At 49.5% G+C, this 24,165-nt stretch overlaps 1 protein-coding gene across 1 annotated transcript; it reads left to right on the top strand.

The window, feature by feature from the left end:
* The first annotated feature begins 299 nt into the window (after positions 1 to 299).
* Positions 300 to 24,165, top strand: BEST3 (bestrophin 3). The gene is made up of 6 exons (XM_038549568.1): positions 300 to 386; positions 4,758 to 4,912; positions 6,164 to 6,241; positions 10,020 to 10,100; positions 11,826 to 11,977; positions 23,253 to 24,165. The coding sequence occupies exons 2-6, from the start codon at positions 4,763 to 4,765 to the stop codon at positions 24,163 to 24,165; spliced, it is 1,374 nt and encodes a 457-aa protein (XP_038405496.1). The 5' UTR covers positions 300 to 386; positions 4,758 to 4,762.

Raw genomic sequence — 24,165 nt, 5'->3', positions numbered from 1 at the left:
CAGCAGGCTCAAATAGCAAGGTCTGGGGTGTGGGTAGGGCCCAAGGGAGCATGGCTTCAAGGCCGTCGTGTCAAGGTCCCAGGGTTGTGTGAGGACCCGCCACCTGACAGTGCCACCAAACTGTGGCGAATCCGTGCCGGGGGCTCACCTAGTCCTAGAGATGAGGATAACGACCCTGTTCTGAAGATCATCCCTCTGGTTACAGTGGCCTCAAGTACTGATAAGGAGAGCATTCCATTCCATTCCATTCCATTCCATTCCATTCCATTCCATTCCATTCCATTCCATTCCATACCAAACAAGCACGGCGTTCCATGGCAACTGATTTAACCAACCATCTATAGGTTTCCTTGTAGTTGACCAATGACTTGATCTCCAAAGACAGGGTTAGTTCAGATAATGTGTGTGACCCACACACACACATTGGGGCGGGGGGTCACAGCAAAAATCACCATGTCCGTGCACTCTTGGAGGACACATCAAAGTCCGGTTTGTCACGCGTCCTTTGCAGAGCCTAGCAAAGTACTCACACCTCCAGGCTAAAAATCACCAGCTTTCCTTGCTCCACACGTCCCCTTCCAAGTGGTGGGTGTGCTACCTGGGAAAGCGCTGACCCTGGCTTTAGTGCACGCCCTGGGTAACCCCTCAGTCTGCATATTTGTGTTCTACTAAGAAGCCAAGAAAGAGCTTGCCAGCACAATATGATCCCTCCACCTGAATAAAAAATAACCAGAGGTAAAGTTATTCTTTGGTTAAAGGACAGAGATTGCAGCCAGTATAGAAATGGGGTAATTTTTGGAAACTGTGGTATAAATCCCAAAAATATAACCGCCAGCCAATTGATATGAAATGTCTGAAAATAGGCCTCCAGGTAAAGGTTGAACCACTGCCATGAATCTTTAATACAGAACCAAGACAGGTCAGGTCTTTTTTTTTTTTTTTTAAACGAGAGGGTTTGTTTTTTTTTTTAATTTTTTTAATCTTATTTATTTATTCATGAGAGACACAGAGAGAGGCAGAGACACAGGCAGAGGGAGAAGCAGGCTCCACGCAGGGAGCCCGATGTGGGACTCGATCCTTGGACTCCAGGATCACGCCTGGAGCCAAAGGCAGGTGCTTAACCACGGAGCCACCCAGGTGTCCCAGGTCAGGTCTGTTAACTTCTTGTAAGAGGCCTCATTGTGCTCTGTAAGTCTTTTTTTGTTTTGTTTTTTTTTTTTTGTTGTTTTATTTACTTATGATAGTCACAGAGAGAGAGAGAGAGAGAGAGAGAGGCAGAGACATAGGCAGAGGGAGAAGCAGGCTCCATGCACCGGGAGCCCGACGTGGGATTCGATCCCGGGTCTCCAGGATCGCGCCCTGGGCCAAAGGCAGGCGCTAAACCGCTGCGCCACCCAGGGATCCCTGTAAGTCTTGAAAAAGAAAGAGAGAAAAAGAAATAAAGCAGATAATCTGGCTCATGCAACCACTTTGAGATGCACGGAGAAACGAGAAGAGAGGATCGGGGTTCGTTGTTGTTCTTGCCAACCAGAGAAGCCCAACTCCCCGGCCGTGCGCAGGACCCTTCGAGGCTGATATAAATAACCTGAGCATTATCTAAAATGGTAAATAGTGCTTTTGCAGCTGATACTCTGTGTGCTTCACATACTGAATAAAGAGAGCCTTCCTGGGGCGGGCAGTGATTCTCAAACCTTGCCGTGTGTCCGAATTGCCCGCAGAGCGTGGCACACGTGTCACTGCCTGGCCCAACTCCACTGGATCACTCAGGACGAGTCCAACGACTGCTGACCCCCGGACTCACTCCAGACCCACTGAATCAGAATCTCTGGGGACGAGGCCAAGGTATTTTCGAAAAGCACCCACAGGAGACGCTGAGGTGCAGGCCTCGGCGGAGAACCCCAGCCCCACTGGGACTGGTTCAGTAGGTGAGGGTGGCGCCTAGCCCTCTCCCCGTGTCATGGGGGTCACACGAGACTCAGGGACCCGTACAGGGGAACTTGTTCTCAAAAACACTGGCCTAGATCTAGGATCCCCAAAGCTCCATGAATCGGTGACTCTCAAAATGAGCTCATCTCACTCCTCCTGTGACTCCGTTTCAGTTATGGTAGCGCCTGTGAAATTAAGCTCAGTCTACGTGGTGCGAAGGGAGGATACTTAAAGCAGAATAATTAGATCCAGAAACTGATGGCAGGTGGTTAAGGATATAAACTGTGTGACATCGGGTCGTGTTAGAATTGGGGTCCCTGGGTGGCTCAGTCGGTTAAGCGTTTGCCTTTGGCTCAGGCCGTGATCCCAGGGTCGCAGGATCCAGCCCCCAGCCCGGCTCCCCACTCAGCGGGGAGTCTGTTTCTCCACCTCTGACCCTCCTCCTTCCCTCTTCTGATGCTCTCTCTCTCTCTCTCTCTTTCTCTCACAATCTCTGTCTCTCTCAAACCAACAAAATCTTTAAAAAAACAAATAAAAATGAATGTGTTAGAACATCATAATAATCAAATTCCCAATACTCAAAAGTTAACTCAAAATTAACGTCTAACCTCAGTTTTTGAAAAAAAAAAAAAAACGCTTTAGTTCAGAAAACATGTATTAAATTACAGGTATTAAATCATAATTAATATTGCAAAGTCCACCGAAACGGTCAAGGGAATAGGTACAAGGGTCATCATGGCATCGTTATTCTTAACAGCAAAAAAATTAAAAACAAATGTCTATTCAAAAGAGGACTATGTACATAAAAATTTGTACATGATTAACTAAGAGGCAGGCATTGGGAACAATGGTGCTGCTCTGTGTGTATTAACAAAAAAAGGATCTCCAAGATACAACCAGAAAATAGGAACAAGGTCAGATCCGTATGTGGTATAAAGTCACTTGTGCTCCTAAAACTTAAGCCCGTGTGACGTTTCCCCCGAAAGATATGCAGGAAACTGGTCTCAGTGATTCCTTCAGGGAGGAAAACGTGTGGCTGGGGAAATGAGACTGACTTTTCTTATTAATATTCTTTTGGATTTCTATACCATTTGAATGATTTGATCAAACTTTAAAAAAAATAAAACAGGGGCAGCCCGGGTGGCTCAGCGGTTTGGCGCCGCCTTCAGCCTGGGGCGTGATCTTGGAGACCTGGGATCGAATCCCGCATCGGGCTTCCTGCATGGAGCCTGCTTCTCTCTCTCTCTCTGCGTGTCTCTCACGAATAAAAAAAAAAAATCTTTAAAAAATAAATAAATAAATAAATAAATAAATAAATAAATAAATAAAAAGTCCAGTGTAAACCGCAAAGGTTTAAAGTATATACTCGAGGGGCTCCTGAGGGGCTCAATGAGTTAAGTATCAGCCCCTGATCTTGGCTCAGGTTGTGACCTCAGGGTAGGGGAACCCCACCTGGGGAGTCTGCTTGAGACCCTCTCTCTGTCCCTCTGCTCCTTTCCCCCCAAAAAAACTTAATTTTCTAAAAGTACGTATTTGTGTGAACAAGCCCTGGCACATAGTAGATGCTCAGTAAATGTCAATTAAATGAACCTGCTGCCCTCTTTCTCCTGCCCCCGGTTCCCATCTCTTCTCTGCCGTGGCGTGCAGTGCAGCTTGGGAGGTGGGGTGAGCAGTTAACGTGGTAGCGGGGGGCCCACCAAGGGCTGAGTATGTACTGAGCGAGGGTCCTCGCTGGGCCTGGTCCGCGGCATCCCGGGGAGGCAGAGGTCATCATCTCTCTTTCCCACCTGGGCCACCCGCGACCACGGAGGTCACCCCAGGCTCAGACAAGCCAGGTCATATGCACCCCACACACACAGACACACACACACACACGGATTGTAACGCTCATCCTGCCACGACTTGCTGCGGGCACCGTGCACTTTGCATGCGCTTCGCCCTTCCAGATGCTCTTGGCAGGAGAAAACTTTATGTAGGACATCGCTATGACATGAGGTGACAAAAGGCCCTGTTGGCGGAGCTTTGAAAGGGAGAAACCCCCAGGAAAGGAGGAGAGAGCATACGGGAGGCTCCACGGGACGCGCCGAGCCAGGACCCAGAAGGGAGCGAGGGTTGGGAGAAGTACGTGATCCGTGCTTTCCGCGCTACACTCAGTGCTTTGCATTTAGTGCAAACTTATTAGAGTTTGCACTAAATGTAAAGGTGACACCTTTTATTCTTTGAATCCTAATATTTCTAAGTATTCTTTCTCTCAATTTTAGATGAATCAACCCGAACCTAAAAAGGAAACCTTCCCCAGATGTTTTTTCTTTTTTAAGATTATTTATTTATTTATTCATGAGAGACCCAGAGAGAGAGAGGCAGAGACACAGGCAGAGGGAGGAGCAGGCTCCATGCAGGGAGCACGATGTGGGACTCGATCCTGGGACCCCAGGATCATGATCTGAGCCAAAGGCGGATGCTCACCCACTGGGGCCCCTGGGTGTCCCTCCCCAGATGTTCTAGTCCCCATTTAATGTCAGCTTACTTCCTCCTGGCCACCCTATGAGGGATTGCCAACAGGCCTTGCCTTATGTATTATTGTTACCTAACTTGCGTGTGCACCACCCACACACGTTCCTTATCTCTAATACGAGTATAAGCTACTTAATAAAAAATAAATTTATTATTTAAAAAAAAACAAGTATAAGCTACTTGAGGGCAACAACCTTCATTTTATCTTTTTTTTAATTGACCCCCACTGTATGCTCATGTAGCAACCCCGAAAATACACATGGCATCAGTGCTAAACTCATTCTGCATAATTGCACTACTCTTATTTTGTGCTCAAGGGTTTATGACAGCTGATGAAAGAAAATTATTTGACCATCTCAAATCTCCTCACCTGAAATATTGGGTCCCATTCATCTGGTTTGGAAATCTTGCAGCTAAAGCCCGGAAGGAGGGTAGAATCAGAGACAGCGTTGATCTGCAATCGTTGATGACTGTGAGTATGTCGCAAGCCATCGGTATAAGATGCCAGTCAGACGCCGACAGGGGTCTGGACGTCACAGGTCAGACAGGACAAGTCTGCTTCGTCCATTTCTAGAACCAGGAAGATGGGGCTAGTATCAGAACCCTCAACGTGCGAAACAGGGATGATGCACAGGTTTGAAGTCAGGTGGATCAGTAGTGGTTGCGTAGGACCTCTGGCCAAATGGAATCAGCCTCGTACGAGGCTCTGTAGGAAAGTGTCCCTTCACTGATTAGCAGGAGCTGCCAGGAGTTCGGAACGATCTGGTGCCCACGCGGCCTAGTCACCATCCCTGGCTCTCAGGTCCTGGAATAAAATCTGGAGTAAAGATAAACCCACCCGGTCAGCTCTCCCCATCTGGAATTTCCTGAGGTTAAGCCAACTTGTCAGGTACGCCAGGAAACAAGATTATGCTTTCATTAAACGAAATAACCCCTGAGTTCATCTGAGAAACACATTTATGGAAGGGCCGGAAAGATATGTCGTATCTTTCAAGTCATCGAGGAGGACTTGAAAAAAATCCAATTTTCAAACGTTTGATACGTGACAACCTCCTGCCTGAACTAGGCCAAGGGAGCGAATCACAGAAAAACAACACCCGATCTAACGTGAACTCTCTTGCCCAGTCTCGCGTAGTAACTTAGGTGCGACGAAGGAAGAATCAATGGGTTCCAGTCCTTTCTGCTCCCAACAGAGAAATTTCCTATCAATATAAAGGTTGTCCCAAGAATAACAGTAAGTCCTCATTTTGGGGGGTGGGTGCAGGATGTAAAACTTTTTTATCTAAAATCTATAGCAAGCGTGTTTTCCAAAGAAGTAGAGAAACAAACAAAGTGGGCTCTCCACAGAAATGTACCAAAATGGGTAGAAATGACTTATTTAACCTATTAACCCGAGCCTTCCCATCACCACCTGGGGCCAGTATACACGTTGGAAATTGTGGCTTTAGCAGAGTAGGGGATAGTTCCATAAAGTCCAGATTTACTTTAATATTTTAAAAAATGTCCAACCGTCGTCAACCTTTTTTGCGTTGCTGAAGATGCTGATTGTCATTTTCCAAATTTTGCCCCTGTACTCGCCTTCAGAACCGACTACCAGCCTTCCAGAGTCCGTCTCCGCCTCTCCACAGACAAATTCATAGAAGACCCAGTGACGAACCCCAGGAAGAATTCATTGGCACCCCCATCATTTTAGTAAACCATGTTTTATCTGTTTCTGGCGTAGGAGATGAACAAATACCGCTCTTGGTGCAGCCTTTTATTTGGCTACGACTGGGTCGGGATTCCGCTGGTTTACACCCAGGTATCACACACGTTGCACGTGGTTCTCCTTGCTACCTGCGCACCTGGGTGCTCAGGTGCCGGGCCCTCACTCCGGCTTGTCTCCACTGCAGGTTGTCACGCTGGCCGTCTACACGTTCTTCTTCGCCTGCTTGATCGGACGCCAGTTTCTGGATCCCACCAAAGGCTACGCGGGGCACGACTTGGATCTTTACATTCCAATCTTCACCCTCCTACAGTTCTTCTTCTACGCAGGATGGCTCAAGGTAGGTAGGCCATGGTCTTGGTGCCCGAGGCCCGGTCCGCAACCTCCATCAGGCTCTACGCTCGGCGCCGGGCCTTGGCCGAGTCACTCTGCATGAGCTGGTCACAGGTAGAGGTAACAGTTAAGCACCCAGGGAGGTCATTACTGTTAAACTAGGGATTCAAGAGCGTGGTGAGCTCCGTGTTGCACACGAAGCCAAGAGATTGCAAGAACACACTTTTATGGCCACTGATGTTTTAAGTCCTTGTGTGCTTGCGTGAGGATTAAAATAATGTAATTAAAGTAATAACTAACTGCCTTGATATTTTATGCCACAATAGGCAACGAGGCAGAGTAAAAGGGAGAGACTAAGATGCCTTGGGGGGGCGCCTGAGGAGGCTCAGTCGGTGAAGCAGCCGCCTTCTGCTCAGGTCATGATCCCGGGGTCCTGGGATCAAGCCCTGCATCAGGTCCCTGCTCTGTCTCTCAAATAAATAAAATCTAAAAAAAAAAATAAGCCTTGTATATTAGACTTAAGCATTAGTATTATATTATTGTTTTTTCAAGATTTTATTTATTTATTTGAGAGAGAGACAGGGAGAGAGAGACAGAGATCACAAGCTGGGGGGCTGGGGGGCGGCCGAGGCAGACGTCCTGTTGAGCAGGGAGCCCGACGTGGGGCTCGACCCTGGGACCCTGGGATCCTGACCCAAGGCCGCCGCTCATCTGACTGGCTCAAGGTAGGTAGGCCATGGTCTTGGTGCCCGAGGCCCGGTCCGCAACCTCTATCAGGCTCTACCTGAGCCCAAGGCGACCATCTGACCTGAGCCCAAGGCCGCCGCTCATCTGACTGAGCCCCCCCGCCCCAGGCGCCCCATATTATATTATTATCTTGGTTCTGCTTAACTCTGTAGTTAGCTACGAGTCTCTGAAATCCCACCAGCTGTGTCACATTAAATGCAACCCATTTTCAAAACCAGAACTGAGACTCCGAAGATGATTCATCAGAATCAAAACCAGAAACACCAGGATTTCTGATGACATTTGGTTTGCCGGGAAATGAAAAACAGGTCAGAGCACAGAGAAGGACAGGTCCCCAGCATCTCCGGGTGCCCCCCACCCCTCCCTGGGTGCCCCAAAACCTGAGTCCTCCATCGCTTCTGTGAACTTCCTAAAGAGAAGTACACACACACCAAGACAAGGGCTCCATGAAGGTAATCGAAATCTAATGACAGTTTGAGGATGACTTGAAAAAAATCCAATTTTCAAATGTTTGACCTTCCGGCCAGCCACGTGGTGCTGTGCTCTGAGGCGGCCTTCCAGGCTGTGGCAAAATTCTCCCCACCATTGTCTTGACTTTCATAGGTTTGACTCTTAACCAAGAAAAGTAAACATGTTGGTCTTTCAAGAAGCTTTTAAGGGACGTCCTTTATAAATGGCAAAGACATTGGCAGCTGGGTGACGGTGATTCTCGATTATTTTTACCCACTTAAGACAGAGAAATAGCAAGAGAGACTAATAGCTCTCATCTCCCATTAGAGGAAAAAAACTAGACTCTAGACTTATAAACAGAAAATCACACGCTAGCCAAATGCTCAATATTTCTGGTCATTCATGGTCTTGTCCCCTGAGTTGAGCTCTAAAATATTAACATTGTTTTTCTTTATAAAATATTTTGAAAGGCAAAATATGAAAATACAATCTTAGCTCCTTTAAGAGATAGACGACCCTAAAAGAAGAGTATTTTCCCACCCGGCGGATTATCTCTCACTTTCCAAGCAACTATTCTATCTTGCCCATTCTAATATTTACAAATTTTTTTTCAAAGTGTAAAAGAACCATCTTAATATTATAAACAGTATATTAGTTATTTGCTGGAAATGAGAGCGTCCAAGAAAGTGAAGGATATTTTTTCAGAGAGTCCATCCAGAAACGTATCACTTGGGGAGGTAAGTGTAGACTCTAATCCTATATGCAGGACTGACCCCATCAAAGTGAAATCCTGGATATCACAAAAATATTTTTAGGGCCTATCCAGTGGCCCATTTAAGGAAAAACCCCAGGCAAGAAAGGGTGGCTAGGCCCTGGACGTTACAGTGAAGGGCTTGGACGTGGACAAGCTGTGAGGCTGCCTGGCCCGGGACTCAGGGTCTGCCCAGGTTTGTCCCTTAGACTAAGGGAGATGCACCTCTCCACGGGGGTGCTCCTCAACTCCAGCCACTCACTCAAGCCTCCTGGAGCTTCACCCAGTAAATCAGAATCTCTGAGGGAGGGACCGCACACTTTTAAAGCTCCCCAGGTGATTTGGTTCTTCATCCAAGGTTGAGAGCAACTGCTCTAAGTGGTTAGTGGTTAGACTTAAATCCTAAAAATTAAATATGTAGACTTTCTACCACAAAGCCTGGGAATATAGAAACTCAAGCAATCGATGGCGTCCTTATTTTGTACACTTGTTTTTCCCATCTAGACCCAATGTAAAATCTTGCTCTCTTTCTCTCTCTCTCTCTCACACACACAAAATAATTAAAAACAAAGGGATTATTTACTTTTTTAAATATTTATTTATTTGAGAGAGAGAGGGAGGGAAACCGTGAGCAGTGGGGAGGGACAGAAGGACTTCGAGGGAGAGAGAGAATCCCAAGCAGACTCTGTGCTGAGCGCAGAGCCCCATGTGGGGCCCAATCTCATGACCCCAAGATCATGACCTGAGCCGAAACCAAGAGTCGATGCTCAACCAACTGAGCCCAGGCGCCCCTCAAAGGGATTATTTCAAAAGGAGAATAACAGGGGAGTCCTATTTGGCTTATAAATCTCTCAACAAGGCTATCCAATTCCAGAACTTGGTAAGCTCGTGTCCTGTTGATCAACTATTAGAAAATATGTGGAAAAAATGTGCTAAGAAGCTACCTAAAAAAAATTTAATTAATTAAATTAAATTAAAAAAAAAAGAAGCTACCTAAGCTTTTCCCAGTGGGAAAACTGACTCACCAGACAATAGCAAACCCTTTAGCATAGAACAAAGTGAGGCAAACTCCAGCTTTGTGACTCTGGCTCTCCGACTCCTGCACTTCGTGGTTACGTCCAGGAATTGTGGAAAAGCCTTGTATTATTTTCTTTAATCGCGCTTTAACTCTTTCTTCGCTGTCATACGTTCCCCATGGTCGCATTTCGGCTTATCCCCTGGGTGCTTGTAGTTTCCCAAAGATCGCAGGCCCGAAGCCTGGACGTGCCCAGCACCTTGCACCTTGTCGTGCCCCTTAGCCCGCACCGGTTCGATTTGAACCTGAACGTCACTCGCTGGGCTCTAACGGCACAGGGCTTCCCCTGGAGGGGGTCTGTATGCCAGACCCACAGGGAGAGCAGGCCCCGGCAGGTGCCGCACTGGAGCCTGAGCCTAGGGCCTCGCCTGCAGGTAAGCATCCGTGTCCGTGGGGTGACCCACTCCCCTCTGGGCTCACATTATGAACATGGCAAAGGGCACCACCTTTGCCCCCTCCGGCCCGCACTCAGTCTTCACGAGCATCACAACCGACTCATTCTCTGTCCTCGACAACAGGTGGCCGAGCAGCTCATCAACCCTTTTGGAGAAGACGATGATGATTTTGAAACCAACTGGTGCATTGACAGAAACCTGCAGGTTAGAGCAGCTTCTCTCTCCTGTACAAGCATTAATAATTTAATAATGAACTGCTTGTGCTGCGAACACACCTGAGAGCTTTAGCTGCAAACGGAAGAGGCTTGGCTTTGCACCGTGTTGTCTCACCTCCTTCTGGAACCTCCCAGGTCCTGGGTCTCAGTTGCAGGGAAATGTAGCCCCTTTTAAAGAGAATTTCAAGCCCGTATTCTTTGTTTCTTTATTAGCTCGACACAGCCTCTTCCATCTTACTGCAGGGCGATATTCGCACTCAGTCTGTCATCTGTTCTCTGTGGCCGCCCATGGGAGGCTAGCAGGGGCGTGGAGGGCAGCCAGGCGTGATCTGGCCGGCGTCCCCAGATGCCTGTCCTGCAGGGGCCTGCGGGCCACCGGGAGCATGGGCCACACCGGCCCCCATCTCACATCTCCCTGCACTGAACTGAACAGACCCCAGGACCCTGACCCCAAAGCATTGCCCCAGAGAGGTTTTCCATGAGGAACCAGCATGAGAGAATTTTCCTTTCAGGCAGGACTCTCTCCCGAGACCATTCTCTTCCCCCACAGGCTGGGAAAGAATTTCATGTTTTACCCAGCTCCTAACCGGTCTCACACGTTTCACCAGTTGGTTCACAAACTGGCCCCAAACATGGAGAGCCGGCAGAGAGGGAACTCAGGGACAGGCCACCCAGACTGGTGGGTGGCAGGTCAGGTAGGCAAGGGAACTCCCAGGCCTTTCTTGGGCAGCCGCCCGCCAGGATCTCCATGCCCGCCGCCAGGATCGCCAGTTTATACCGGGTTCGGCCACACACTCAGTCCAGAGGGTCTCAACACACAGCTCCTGAGGCCGTGGCCCCGAACCTCCCCCAATGATCACACTCAGTCTACCAGGGAGGGAGCATAATGGCTAGGCCGCTCGCTCTTTGTAAAAATTGGATTTGCAGAAGATTAATCATTTATTCATGCATCAGCGTGTCAAGGTCAAGAAGGGAGACCACTCTACAGCCCGAGCAGCGGAGACTTGCCGATGTGCTTCCCCCCAAACAAACAAAAAGTCAGGGCACGTAAGAAATGATATCAAGGGATCCCTGGGTGGCGCAGCGGTTTGGCGCCTGCCTTTGGCCCAGGGCGGCAATCCTGGAGACCCTGGGATCGAATCCCACGTCAGGCTCCTGGTGCATGGAGCCTGCTTCTCCCTCTGCCTATGTCTCTGCCCCTCTCTCTCTCTCTCTCTGTATGACTATCATAAATAAAATAAAATAAATAAAATAAAATAAAAAAAAGAAATGATATCAAGTGTGTTTATGGAATCAACGGAATGGGATATTGAGAATCCCTGACTCCTGTAAGATCTGGGACGATCAGGTTGCAGTCGGGACAGACATTAGACAACACGGGGACTTTGAAGAAAGTAGTAGAAGGTGTCACTCCTGCCTCTAGGCAAAATGTAGCCAGGTCCACTCCGGGCCAGTGGTTGCTAAACCAAGTCTGGGCAGTTTTATAGCCAAGTGCTGTCACCTCCATTGCCAAGCGCTCTTGTGCAGTACACAACATGTACAACTCTCCGTGGCAGCCCTGGTTAGAGCAAATATGAACAATAGACATTTGTATTTTTACTCTTGCAGACTGTTCTATCCTACTGCAAATCCCATCCACCCCCTGCCCAAGGGGCCCCTCTTTCTTTATACAATTCATATCCAAATTCATCTAACAGTAAAATGATGATTTTAGGTCTCTCTTTTGGCTGTGGATGAGATGCACATGAGCTTACCCAAGATGAAGAAGGACATTTACTGGGATGATTCTGCTGCTCGACCGCCTTATACCCTGGCAGCTGCTGACTACTGCATACCCTCATTCCTGGGGTCAACGGTCGAAATGGGGTAAGTGCATTTTTTAAAAACTCATCAATGTTTGGAAAATAAGTAGGACTCTGTTCTGATCTTTTTATGCCCCAATCTTGAGTTTACTTTCACGATAACTCTCAATTATTAATATCTTAGAAGGCTAGCCTTTTCAAATGTTCAGATATAATTAATATGCCCAAGTTTAAGAGTGAAAAGACTATAGTTTCTGGTTTAAATGTGGCATGTGTGCTTGTGTGTGTGTGTGTGTGTGTGTATTTGGGGATACTTTGCACTTTATTTTGCAACAGAAATATTTTTTTTTTCCTAATCATTATGAAAGTATCCCCTTTTTTCCTTCCAATTTGAAAAGTAGTTTAGTTATTCGATTATAGAGTCATATAATCATGACTATCAAAACTAAGTATATTTTTAACAAGTATTTATTGAGCATATAGCACATGCAGGCACTGGGTTAGACCACATGGAGGCAAGCAAATCTTAAGGAATGAGATAAGTTTTATCAAAAGTTTTCTCTAAGATTTAATTCAACTATGTTTGGTAGACAAGTCAGTCTCTGTTCTATAGTTTTACCATAACAATCTGTCCCTGTGTACTTAGCTTTAAATAAATGGGCTGTGGCCTGAAGGAAATCATGCACAGTTCTGGAATAATTTTATTAAATCTGATAATGTATTTGATTTTGGAGAAATGTGTGAATGTGGGGGAAGTTTAAGTATGTTTGCTGAAGGCAGATGTCACAGTTTCCAAGTAACTCAAAGAGACGACTGTGGACAAATTTAGAAAAATCAGAAGAAACCCCTCTAAAAATTGTAGAAAAGGCACAAAACACTTTTGCAGGATTTTCCTTATGACTTTTGGCAAAACTATGTTTGCTAGTCTTTGAGGCCAGCTCTCGGCAGGCAGATTCGTGAGGTGGGTTCCCTCCTGTAGTGCCACCTGGGATCCTTTCCTGTCCTCCCCAGCGGTCAACCCTCCCTCTCTCCCCACCATCAGGACATGGAGCATCAACGCTGCTCCTACAAGGCTTTACCCTTGGCTGAATGTCTCTTAATCCTAACTCACAATGGTTTGTGGCACTTCTCCTCCAAAGAGGCCTCTGAGGCTGAAAGCCTTTCGAGATCCAAAGGGAAAGGTGACAAGTAGAATTTCGGGTGTTGTGCCAAATGATGAGAGGATTTAGAAGCCGAAGAGATTTGTGGTGTTGCCCTCAAAGCACACCCTGGAGGGGGTCGCACTCCCCACCCCTCTACCCTCCAACCCCCACCTCCCCCCCACCTGCCCCCCCACCTCCTCCCACACCCCCCACCCCCTGCCAGGCTTGCCTGCTCCGAGAGGGCCTGCTAAGCCTGGACTCTGCGGTCCAGCACTTCCTCCAGCCCGGGGTGCTCATCCCTCCCCCGGCCGGTTGCTCAGTCTCCATCAATAGCAATTCACTGTCGTTTGCACTTCTCAGCATTTTGTAATACATCCCGCAGGGGCACTGTCAGGGATTTTGAAGACTTTCTTGATTTTGAAAATTAACAGATGTTCTTCTGTGAGTTTCTTTTTGGATCACTCCATTCCCATCACTGATTAATACAAATTATTTGAAGACCTAATTTGTAAGAGAAAAGAAACCAGCACATTGGGTAGCAACAGGGAAATCATTGTGATGACGCTATTTAGGCTGTAAGAGCCTGTGGGTTCCATTTCTATTGTCCATTTAATTGTTTTTGCAGAACGGTTAAAAAATTTTTTTTCTGGTCAAGATTTTTATCTTGATCTGCACATTCATCCCAATCGTTATAATTTTACAGTCTTGTGTGTCCAGGTTCTTTAGGAAGTATTAAAATCTGTATTTCTCCTATTTCTAAATATAGAAATTCAGATTAGGAATTCACAAGACCTCACAGAAAAGAGCTACCCCAAGATAAGTATCGAGAAGATTAGAGATTGTAAACATAAAAAACACTCCAGGTGGAACCATGGAGCATTGTCATTGTTGGCTTGTGTAAATCTCTTATGGATGTCAGAGTAAGACGTGGAAAGATGAAACAAGTCTAAGTTATTTTTTGCATTAAGCTAGTTCTGGGAACTCCGGGACACAAAATAAAATGCGGGAGAGAAAATTAGGAGATAGGATCTTTAAGAATGCAGCAAAGTGTTTAGTTGTCAGAATTCTTCGAATTAAGACCGCCCATTTGCTGGCACGATGGGAACAGGTACAGGCAAAGGACCAGCGTCCATCGGAGCCGCATTAACTGGACTCCTCTAGAACCAGCTGATCAGAAAAACAATTGGGCAAAAGCTCACTTGATCTTGATTTCCTGTATGAGTGAGGACCATTCAAGGGGAGCCTCACAACCCAGGAAGCGTCGCTCTAGGGACGCAGGCTTTTGGAGAATTCACAGAAATGCCCTCTTTGATCCATCACTGTCGATTCTTTCCAGGACTGTGCTAGTAGACAAGTTGTTTCTGGTTGCCTGTGATGAAAACCAACTCCAGCTAGCGTAAGCAAAAAGGGGTTTCTTGGGTCACATCTGGAGACTAGCCTCGATTTGGGTCTGGCTGGATCCAGAGGTTCAAAGAATGTCGCCAGGGACTCACTATTGCCCTGTGTCTCTGTTCGGCTTTTCTCTCCACTGGCTCAGGCTTCAGGCAGGCTCTCCCCTCCCAGTGGCAAGACGGCAAGACGGCAGCCAGAAGCTTTAGGCCTGCAGCCTATCTTCTCAGCAAATCCTATGGAAAGAGTACATCTCTTTTCCAACTCTTTAAACTAATGAATTAATTGGCTAGACTTGGCTAACATACCCATTCTTGAACCAATCACTATCAACAGGGAGACATGACGTTTTGATGAGCCAAGGCTGGTTCACGTGTCCATCTTTGGACCAACGGTGTGGTCAGCCCCAACCAACCATATGGAGTAGATGATGTCTTAGGAAAATGAGAGTGCTATTACCAGGAAAGGACGAATGGTTCGCTGGGCTGACAAAGCAGTAGATGTCCTCTAAAATCACAAAAGATAATTCCCCAGGCACTGTATTATTCACTCACTGAATACAGGGTCAATATCAAAGAGCCAACTGACTGAGGCTCAGGGAAAGGGAAAGGGAAAAGTAAGGATTATTGTAGCACAGGTGATCTTATTGATGATGACTGAGCCAATGAGCTCTTTGCATGTGAATAAAGACCAGGTGTCAAAATGGTATGGATGCAAACATTTCAGACAAGTGTTGGCTGCTTGAAGTGCACATAAAATCATTTCCTGGATGAGTCTTTTATTTTCTTACTCTATTTAGGATGTATGTTCCCAGCATACGTAATTCAAAATCAAATTTCCCTTATCTTTTCAGATCAGTGTTTCAAGCTTATGATCACAACTCCCATGGCCCAGAAATTCTAAAAATCAAGGCAATGCCCTTCAATAACTGAGCAAAAGTACTATCCAAGGGCAACCTGAGAAATCACTCTGCCTCCTAGTTTCCTTTCACATTCAGCACACTGCTCATTTCCACATAAAAAAGGAAATTCCTTAGAGACAATTCCTCCCTTCTCCGTATTCAAGAACATGTTGAAAATATTGCTCTATTTTCTACACATTTACCAACTGTGCACTAGCGAAGTAAAGTAAGCTTTTCCCCATTTTTTTTTAATCTCAAGTACAGATTTCCAATATCATGTTTTTCATTGTATCTTCACATAGGGAATGAACTCATCCATTTATTCAGGCAAAATATGCTTTCAGGGCCTGGTATATGGTGGGTTCTATGCCAAATGCTACATAGAGACGAAAAACCAAAATCAAAACCAAATATCTCATAAGCTCACAGACATAATGAAGAGAAATGTTATGATCCGGTGTGGTAAACTAAGCAATAGAGAAATACTCGGTCTTATGGGAACACAATGAAGGGACACACTTCAACCAGCCTAGGAGCTGAGAAGTCTAATGTGCGTCTTTAAGAATAAATTTGGAGCTAGCACACAGAGAGGAATAAGGGGATTCAGCAGAGGGTAAATTCCAAGCCAATATGAGCCAAAACAGCAAGAAATGATACTGTATTTGGAGTACCAGGTTTTTTTTTTTTTTAATTTCAGCATTATTGAAGTAGAGTTGACATATAAAATTATAAGATATTTAAAGGACACATTGCGGTGATCTGCTGTCTTAATTTAGGCATCTTGTCATTATCTTGTCCATGGAGACACCATTAATCAAATTGAAGAGAACACCCTCAAACGACCGTAGGAAGAGTTGTCTACGAGATACATGTAAGGAAAACACGCCCAAGCCCTGAAATGCAAATGGGTCTTCTCTGGGCACTACTAAACACTTATGCCCAATAAACCGAGCTTTACCAGAACAAACCTAGAATGCTTACACTCAAGCCAGCGTTGCTGAAAATAAATTTCCTTTTACAACCCACGAAAAATAAGATTCAGGCCTAGCCTGCCACTAGTGGGAGGAACGATGCTTTTCACATTATACCACCATGAGTCACTCCAAAATCCTAATTCTTTTTTGAATACTTGGAATTATCCATTAGCACAAATTTATAAGTCCCTGCGGAATGGAACCCATGGAAATTAAAGACCTGATGTCTCATAACTCCCTTTAATCCTGTCTTGAAACTCAAAACCACCACGAGTAAAGAAGCAATAATCCCTTAAAGGCATTGGGAAAACCCTAATGCGATACCTATCCATAACAGCTGGAGGATCCCAAATCCTGGAGGAGAGAGGCTGGAGCTGCTTATGAAATGGATCATTTGACTGTGCAGCATGGGTCTGTGCTCGCGCTCAGCCTGTGAGCCCTGAGGGGCTGGCCGCCGCGCCCATGAAGAACGCTGCTGCCGTGGGCTTTCTGCCAGGATTCAGACAGGTCACCACTGCCTCACGTTCACAGTGACCTTAGGGCCTGGGTCTATGAAGTCAGCTCAGGATGCACTTAGAAGAGAGGAGAAATAGGGACGCCAGGGGGCTCAGCAGTTGAGCATCTGCCTTTGGCTCAGGGTGTGACCCCGGGGTCCCCGGATCGAGTCCTACATGGGGTTCCCTGTGGGGAGCTCGCTTCTCCCTCTGCCTGTGTCTCTGCCTCTCTCTGTGTCCCTCATGAATAAATAAATAAAATCATGAAAAGAAAAGAGGAGAAATACACAAACTTCTCTAAGAGTTCCTTCTTGTGAGGAGCTGAGAGGTTTATTTAGGATTTAGTTGGTACGTAAAACTGCAACCACCTCCCCAGAAGTAACGACTTTTACTTCTCTGTCTTTAGTCCCAAGGTTCTAAGAATGTGTAGAGATAACACAATTATTTTTTTGCAAGTGTACGTATGTCCTAGTGTGCAAAGCACTAGGATTATCCAGCACAGAGTATTCTTAGTGGAAAAAAAAAAAAAGTATTGTTAGTGATACAGGTCTGAATATTCCAAAATATACATTTAAGAAGCTAAAACTTTATTAAATTGTGGTTAAATACACTTCTAGGTGGATGTTTTAGTCCGTAATCCTTTCTTAGCTGACTATGTTCAAATATTTTAGCTTTACTAAAAAATACACAGTCACTATTGCATGCTTGGTTGTATACAACCAAAAATACCTCAATTTCTGAATCACTAACTTCAACGAAAATGTGTTCTGGGAACATTGATTTTCACTTAATGCACCAGAAAGGAAGGAGAGATGGAGTCTCCCAAGGAGAGGAAGGTGCATCACGTCGGTAATTTTAGAACCTTCCTGAGGATTCTTTGACGTGTCGGCATAGGTTCACCACTGGCACTCGGTTTCCACCTTCTCAAAGACGTGAGAGGGGTAGAGGACTTTTTCCTTTTCTAGCAAAACTCCTAGAATACAGCAGTAGGGAAACGTGGGGACTTCTCACCAAGTGAAACCCCACTTTGGTTTCTGTTGTTGTTTTCTATTTTTTGAAACCCCGCTTTGGACCACAACCTTGCCCTTGGTGTGGGCAAGCCTTGGGCAGAGCCGGCAGAGAAGCAGGAGAGCGTGGCCAGCTGCGTGTCACCTCTCCAGGCTCTGCAGGCCTCCCACGACGCTCCACCTCTGGAAACTGCGTCCCCAGCAAGGGAGTTGGGAGGAGCGCCGGGTGGACACACCCTCCGTCCACCCGATTTCCCTCCCCGCGTGGGCCCGCACCTCCCAGCTCAGTGTGGGACTGGCCTTTCCCATCTTATAAGTCCTGGGCTCCCGCTTCGACAAGGTTCTGCGGCGCAGGTCATTAATGCCAGGCCTGGCCTCTCATGGGTCGGGAGAGGGCATTTTGCATTGCCACGAATACGCGCCCCTCCCCACGTGCTGCTCCGGCTCTGATAGATTTTTCTGGCAAATCATCATTAGCTCCCACCAAGGCAGCTGCCAGGCTCTGAGGGACCCCAGCCGTTTGGAGACAACAAATCCGCCGTGAGAAGTGGAACTCACCATAGCAGACATTAAGTCCCCAAATTCCTCATTGACATCCTGTTGACATGACCCAAAATTCGTTGAATTCAAGTTGTCAAATGACCACTTTAAACGTGACGCAGCCACAGCCACAAAAACGACGACCGCGCGAGGTGAGGACGTTGGCTAAGGCTGCGCGACGCGCAGGTGCATCAGGTCTTCAGCCCGAGCCCGTTGACTTCCGAATGTTCTACGTCCCTCAGAGGTCAGTAAACCTGGGGGGCTAAGAAAACACACAAGCGGCCCCGAGACAGAAAGGCAAGCATCCTCCACGCTCATCCTTCCGTCTTCTGAAGCGCGTATTTACACGACCGCGCACGCGAGGTTTGTTAAAGCAAACACACACTTGTTCGACGGAACCTGCGTCAGGCGTCCCGAGTCCTCAGGGCTGCTTTGGTCTTTCTGAGTCATTCGGCCCAAGGCTTCCGAGGGTCGCTGTCGCCTCCAGTAGCCCCGTCCCCTGCCTCTCCTACGGCAGCAGGAGGGGACAAGCAGCCCGAGCGTTTTTCTTGAGTCCTTAATTGAACCACGGCCGCTGGTGGCCCCAGAGGTCTGTCCCTGGCAGGGGGCCCTGTGGGGCTGACCCTGTCCCGGGTGCTCCACGGGTATTTTGAAAATGTGAGTTGTTGGTCTTTTCGACAGCTGAGATTGAGGCAAGAGCACATCCCATGGCTGTGCCATCCAAGGCTGGCAGCTGCAGGGTGACCCCCCCCCCCAGGCTCGGCCTGCACCCAGCGGCCTGCCGGGCTTCCCGGAACCTCTTCTTTGTGTCCCCCCCGCCCCCTGCCCCGCCACCTCCACCCCTTTGGGACAAGCCCCCCTCCCCTCGTGGCTTCCGTATGGATGCTTTACAGCTGTGCACTCAGGGCTGCTGCAGGATTTGGCAAAGTCTGCAAGGGCAGAGGAACCCCCGGGGGGTCCCACCTCCTTCTCCAGGAGGACCCAGTGTCTCCCGGCCTCCTGCTTCCTGTCCACGGACTCCGAGCCCCCAGCTACCCGGGAAATGACTGCTGCGTCCTCCCCTCTGGGGTGTCCTCTCTTGGAGGAGAAAAGGGAGTGACCTTTGGGCAGACACTCTCGTTCCCTCCAGCAGGTGCGACAAGGCCGCAGTGCCTCGGAGGTCCCCTCCAGGAACCTGCCAGTCGTGCACAGTCCTTTCCGTACCGCGCACCCTTCGAAGCTCGTCCGCCCTGGGTCTCCTCGTGAACCTGCGGGGCGGGTGCAGGGAGCACCGTGGCCATAGCTTCTTGAGTCGCAGGGAGGGTAAGGGGGTCCCCCAGGCCACCCGGCTGGTCCGCGGCAGCCCAGGCAGCAGGAATCCTGGCTCTGCGAAGCTCCCAAAATAAATCATGCTCCTCACCACAGAGGCAATTCTCAAATTCCATCTTCTGGACACTAATGTCTCCATGGCCCTTTCCACGAGCGTCCTCAGGGCTCTGATTACCTGCCCAGCGAGTCCCGGAACCTCAGCCCTTTCTCATCCGACCTTCTCTAACATACAGCAATATACCAAGTGCGATTACCCTCAACGTATAATGTTTCTGCTGTGATTGTTTCAAGGCCTTCTAAGAGGTGCTGTATTGGGGCCTCAGGACTGTCCTGACCCTATACACTTGGAAAAACCAAATGAAGAGGAGATGAAGGTCTAAAAGGACCTAAAAGGTACATCCAAGCCTCCCCACTGGGACCTGAAGAATCTCTGATTTATTTATTTATTTATTTATTTATTTATTTATTTATTTATTTATTTTTTGCAATCTGTCTTTACTGGCTACGGAGCCTCACACACCCAGGGCCAGGGCTGGGGCTCCGACCTCCTTGAAAGCAGCCATGTCCACACTCTGCACATGCTCCTCAATCCTGGTGATCTCCTCCTCCTCCAGCAGGTCTGTCCCCACCTTGTCGTCGTCCACCACACACTGGATCCGCAGCTTGCGGATGCCATAGCCCACCGGCACCAGCGTGGAGCCCCCCAGGCCAGCCCGTCTAACTGGGTGGAGCGCACGCAGGCCTCCAGCTGGGCCATGTCTGTCTCATCGTCCCAAGGCTTGACGTCCAGGAGGATGGAGAACTTGGCCACCAGCGCTGGCTTCCGTGTACTCTCAGCTTCAAACCATTTTGTTCTTAGACCACGGTTTCCGCCGTCGCGTCGGGAAGCCTGACTATGGGAGAGAGGAGCTGGGGATCCTGCACGGGCAGTGGAACGTCCCCTCTTGGAAATATTTGGACGAAAGGTCGCCAGGTTCCTCGCTACTGCTCTTTGATGGCACCAACAGGCGAAGGGAGGGCTTCCTTCCCCACCTCGGGCCCCCAGAGCGAGGCCGCCAAGCGTTCCCCCAAGGACCTGCTCATGGGTCTTTCTCACCAACAGGCATGGGAAGTTCCCACACCGTGTTCCTAACCTCAAAGCCTTCCTGGGGATGACAGGGGTCCTCAAAGTTGCCCGACCTGTGGCTTGCCCACCTTGCACACTACCAAATAGCGCGAGTCTAGTTCCGCCCTCCACTCGCAAAGACAGTCCATAGCTGCCCCAAAGACTTACTTTGCCCCAAATGTAGCTGCTCAGGGACATGCCTTCTTCCCTCCTTTTACACTGTGCTATGCAGAGCTGAGGCAGCGAATTTATTCACAGCAGGTGCTCAATGGATTTAGCTGGGTAAGTGGGTAAATCTCCCGCGTCCGCAGCACAGGCTCACGAGGCAGGAAGGTGCGGTGGGCTCCCATTGGCAGCCCTGCCTCGTGTGTCCAGTGGGGAATCAATAAGCCAGAAGCTTATTGATCACTAATCAATCAGCCAGAGTGTTGCCCTTTTTTCAGCTTGCTCTCTGCAACGGGGCTGGTTTTCTCTCCTCTGTGGCGCAGGGACTGAACCCTCTCACCTCCATTGGGTCTACGTATCCATCACATCAATGCACAGGGAGAGCATTTTGTCCTTGGGGTTTACTAACCCTTAGGGCTGCCCAAAGGGCCACAAAGGATAGTACAAACACGTTTCCTGGAGGATTGTATCACTCTTAACATGGGTGTGTGGTTTAGAAGGAGTCAAGGAAGACAAATCCCAAAAAAAAAGTCAAGATCGCAGCAAATGCAGGCCAGAGGCTTGCCCTAGACAGCGAGCTTGCCCGGTGCACCCCGATTCCCAGGGCGGCGGAGCGGGGCGACGTCCATGAATGAGGAGCTTGAGGCTGCCCCGGTGTCTGGAGGCGGGACCCACGAAGTCCTCGGGGTCCGGAGGGGGTGGTGCTGAGGCTGGGGCCTGTGCTGCCAAGCCAGAGTATCACGGTAACAGCTCGGGGGGGGGGGGGATGGATGAGGGGGGCAGCCGAGGGCCCTGCCGGGGCTTCAGCTTAGCAGCCCCAGGTTGGGGGTCAGAGGCCCATTGGCCACCTCAAGCCGCCACCCTCCCGTGGCCGCTCACTCTGCACCTTCGGGGTACCCCAGCACCCTCTGTTCCAGCCTCTTCCCCTCCGGTGGCGGCCTACAGGTGTGTCATCCCCACGGGTGTCCTCCCCAACGGTGGCTCCCAAGAGCCCTGGGAGCACTTGAAGTTTAAGGAAGTGGCTCCTCTCTAACCTCAGTAGGACCCTAACGGCCCAGAGCTAGCAGGCACCTGCGTGGTGGCTGTGCCCTCGGCCTGCAGGCCTCACTGCTGTCCCGCCACCCGCCACCCGTTTTATTTATCTCCGCCTTGCAGGAGAAGAGTCCAAAGGGCAGGGTGGGTTGTCGTAGCCTCAGATGTTGACAGGTCAGCATTACCAAAGCCAGCACACTTCAGCAGGGGGAGCCGGCCACGCTGGAGGCCGCAGGCCCCCGTCCATGGAGGGGATTGTCCACAGGGTTCACCCTTCTCCTTCCTTAGCCCCAGGGGAGCGGCAGGGACTGTCCTACTCAGGAATCTCTACCTGGCGCCTGACACCAGGTAGCAGACTTCGTATAAAAGGCATTAATTAAGAGCAAAGGCTTTTAAAAAACAACAATAATAATAATAATCAAAAGAACAAAGGCTTTGGAGTCAGATTTCTGAGTTCTGGCCCTACGGGCTACACCGCGGCCTTCAGGAATCTCCCTGGGCCTCAGTTTCTTCATCTGTAAAGTGAAAATCCTAATAGTACCCGGTCACCCGATGAATGTGATAATTCAGGGAGGTGATGCATGGGAGGCACTTAAGTAAACGTAAGTGAACGGCAGCTGCTTTTTGCACGACCTTGAATTCAGCTTCGAACGACCTTGAATTCAGCTTCGATCCATTGCTCTGGGGGGTTTTACGGACCCTCAGTTCAGGGCCTGAGTTCCGGGTCATCGGTCATGAGGGAGAAGGAACACACATCGTGCCTTTTGTTTTCTTTTTGTTTGTTTTCTTTTCTTTTCTTTTGTCTTAACGTCCGCATCTCTAGATGAGTGATTCTCAAAGTGCGGTCCGGACCCACTGGAAATCCCTGAAAACCAAGGACCCCCCCCCCACCTACTCCCCCAGACCCAAGTCCTCCAGATCAAAGCTATCTTTGTAACAACACTAAAAGGATTTTTACCTTTTTCACCCTCATTCTTTCCGAGTACGCGGTGGGCCTGTCACGTGCCACGTGAGAGGTCATCACTTAGCCCACGGGCTGTGTGCGTGCACATCCTGCATGTGCGGGCCGTGGTTGTCGTTGAACATCCCTGCGCTATTTCTAATACAGTAAATAGCAATAGGCATAACCCACAGAAAGAAACCTCTTCGGGGTCCCCAATAATCGTTAAGAGTTTATGAAAGGGCCCGGGCCCCAGGGGTCTGGGACCCTCGATCCCCTCCCTCCCGGCCCTGTGACGCGAGCCTCCGGAACCGCCGGGGCCGCACCGTGTCTGTGTTTCAGGCTGTCGGCGACCGAGCTCCCCGGCGACGAGTGGCTCTGGAGCTTCGAGAAGCACGGCCAGCGCCGCTCGGTGATCAGGAGGGTCAAGAGGTTCCTGAGCGCCCACGAGCACCCGGCCGGCCCCAGGAGGAGGAGCTACGGCCGGCAGGCCAGCGACAGCTCCATGTTCTTGACGTCCAGCGGCGACGCCAGCCCGGCCGGGGACCTGCTGGAGGTGCCCCCGACGGGCCCGCGCCGCGCCCCGGGCGCCCGGCAGCCCTGCTCCCCGGGGGGCACCCCGCTGCACTGCAGCCTGGGGGAGCTGTCCACCATCAGGGAGGCCAGCACCCCGCAGAGCCTGAGCCCGCAGGCCAGCGTGCGGGTGTCCCCCAGCAAGATGCCGCAGCTCCCCGAGGTGCTGGTCACGGGGCCCGAGGCACCGGGCTCCACGGCCTCCCTCCAGAGCGCGGACTTTACAGGAGTCGAGCCGAGTGGGACTGGCCGGCAGCAGGCGCCCGGGGCATGGGATCCGTTCCCCGCAGGGACAGGGACCCCCCCTCCTGGGGACCCGGGGCCCCCGGCGACTCCAGCCAGAGACCAAAGGAGCATCCTCACGCCTGCCTCTGGCGAAGACCCAAGCAATGACAGGTTCCCCAAAAGGTGGAGCCTCCCTGTGTCCAGCCAGGCCGCCCCCGCGGGCCACCGCCCCAAGCCCCCCAGCTCCGAGCCCGTCCTCTCACTTGCCACCGAGGCGTCATCGGAGACCTGCGGAGTCAAGGCCGCAGGGGGCTCCCGCGCCTCCCCCGACGTGCCCCACTTCATCGAAAGCCTGGACGCCAAGGAAACGGACATCATCGACTTTGACAACGAGCAAGCTGGGGGGGCATCACCTGAGGGGCTCCCGGAAAGGCCCAGAACCCGGTTCCAGCCCTAG

Source organism: Canis lupus, chromosome 10, assembly GCF_011100685.1.
Source record: "Canis lupus familiaris isolate Mischka breed German Shepherd chromosome 10, alternate assembly UU_Cfam_GSD_1.0, whole genome shotgun sequence".
In the NCBI taxonomy this organism is placed as follows: domain Eukaryota; kingdom Metazoa; phylum Chordata; class Mammalia; order Carnivora; family Canidae; genus Canis; species Canis lupus.
This window is presented reverse-complemented; position numbering and strand designations above follow the sequence as displayed.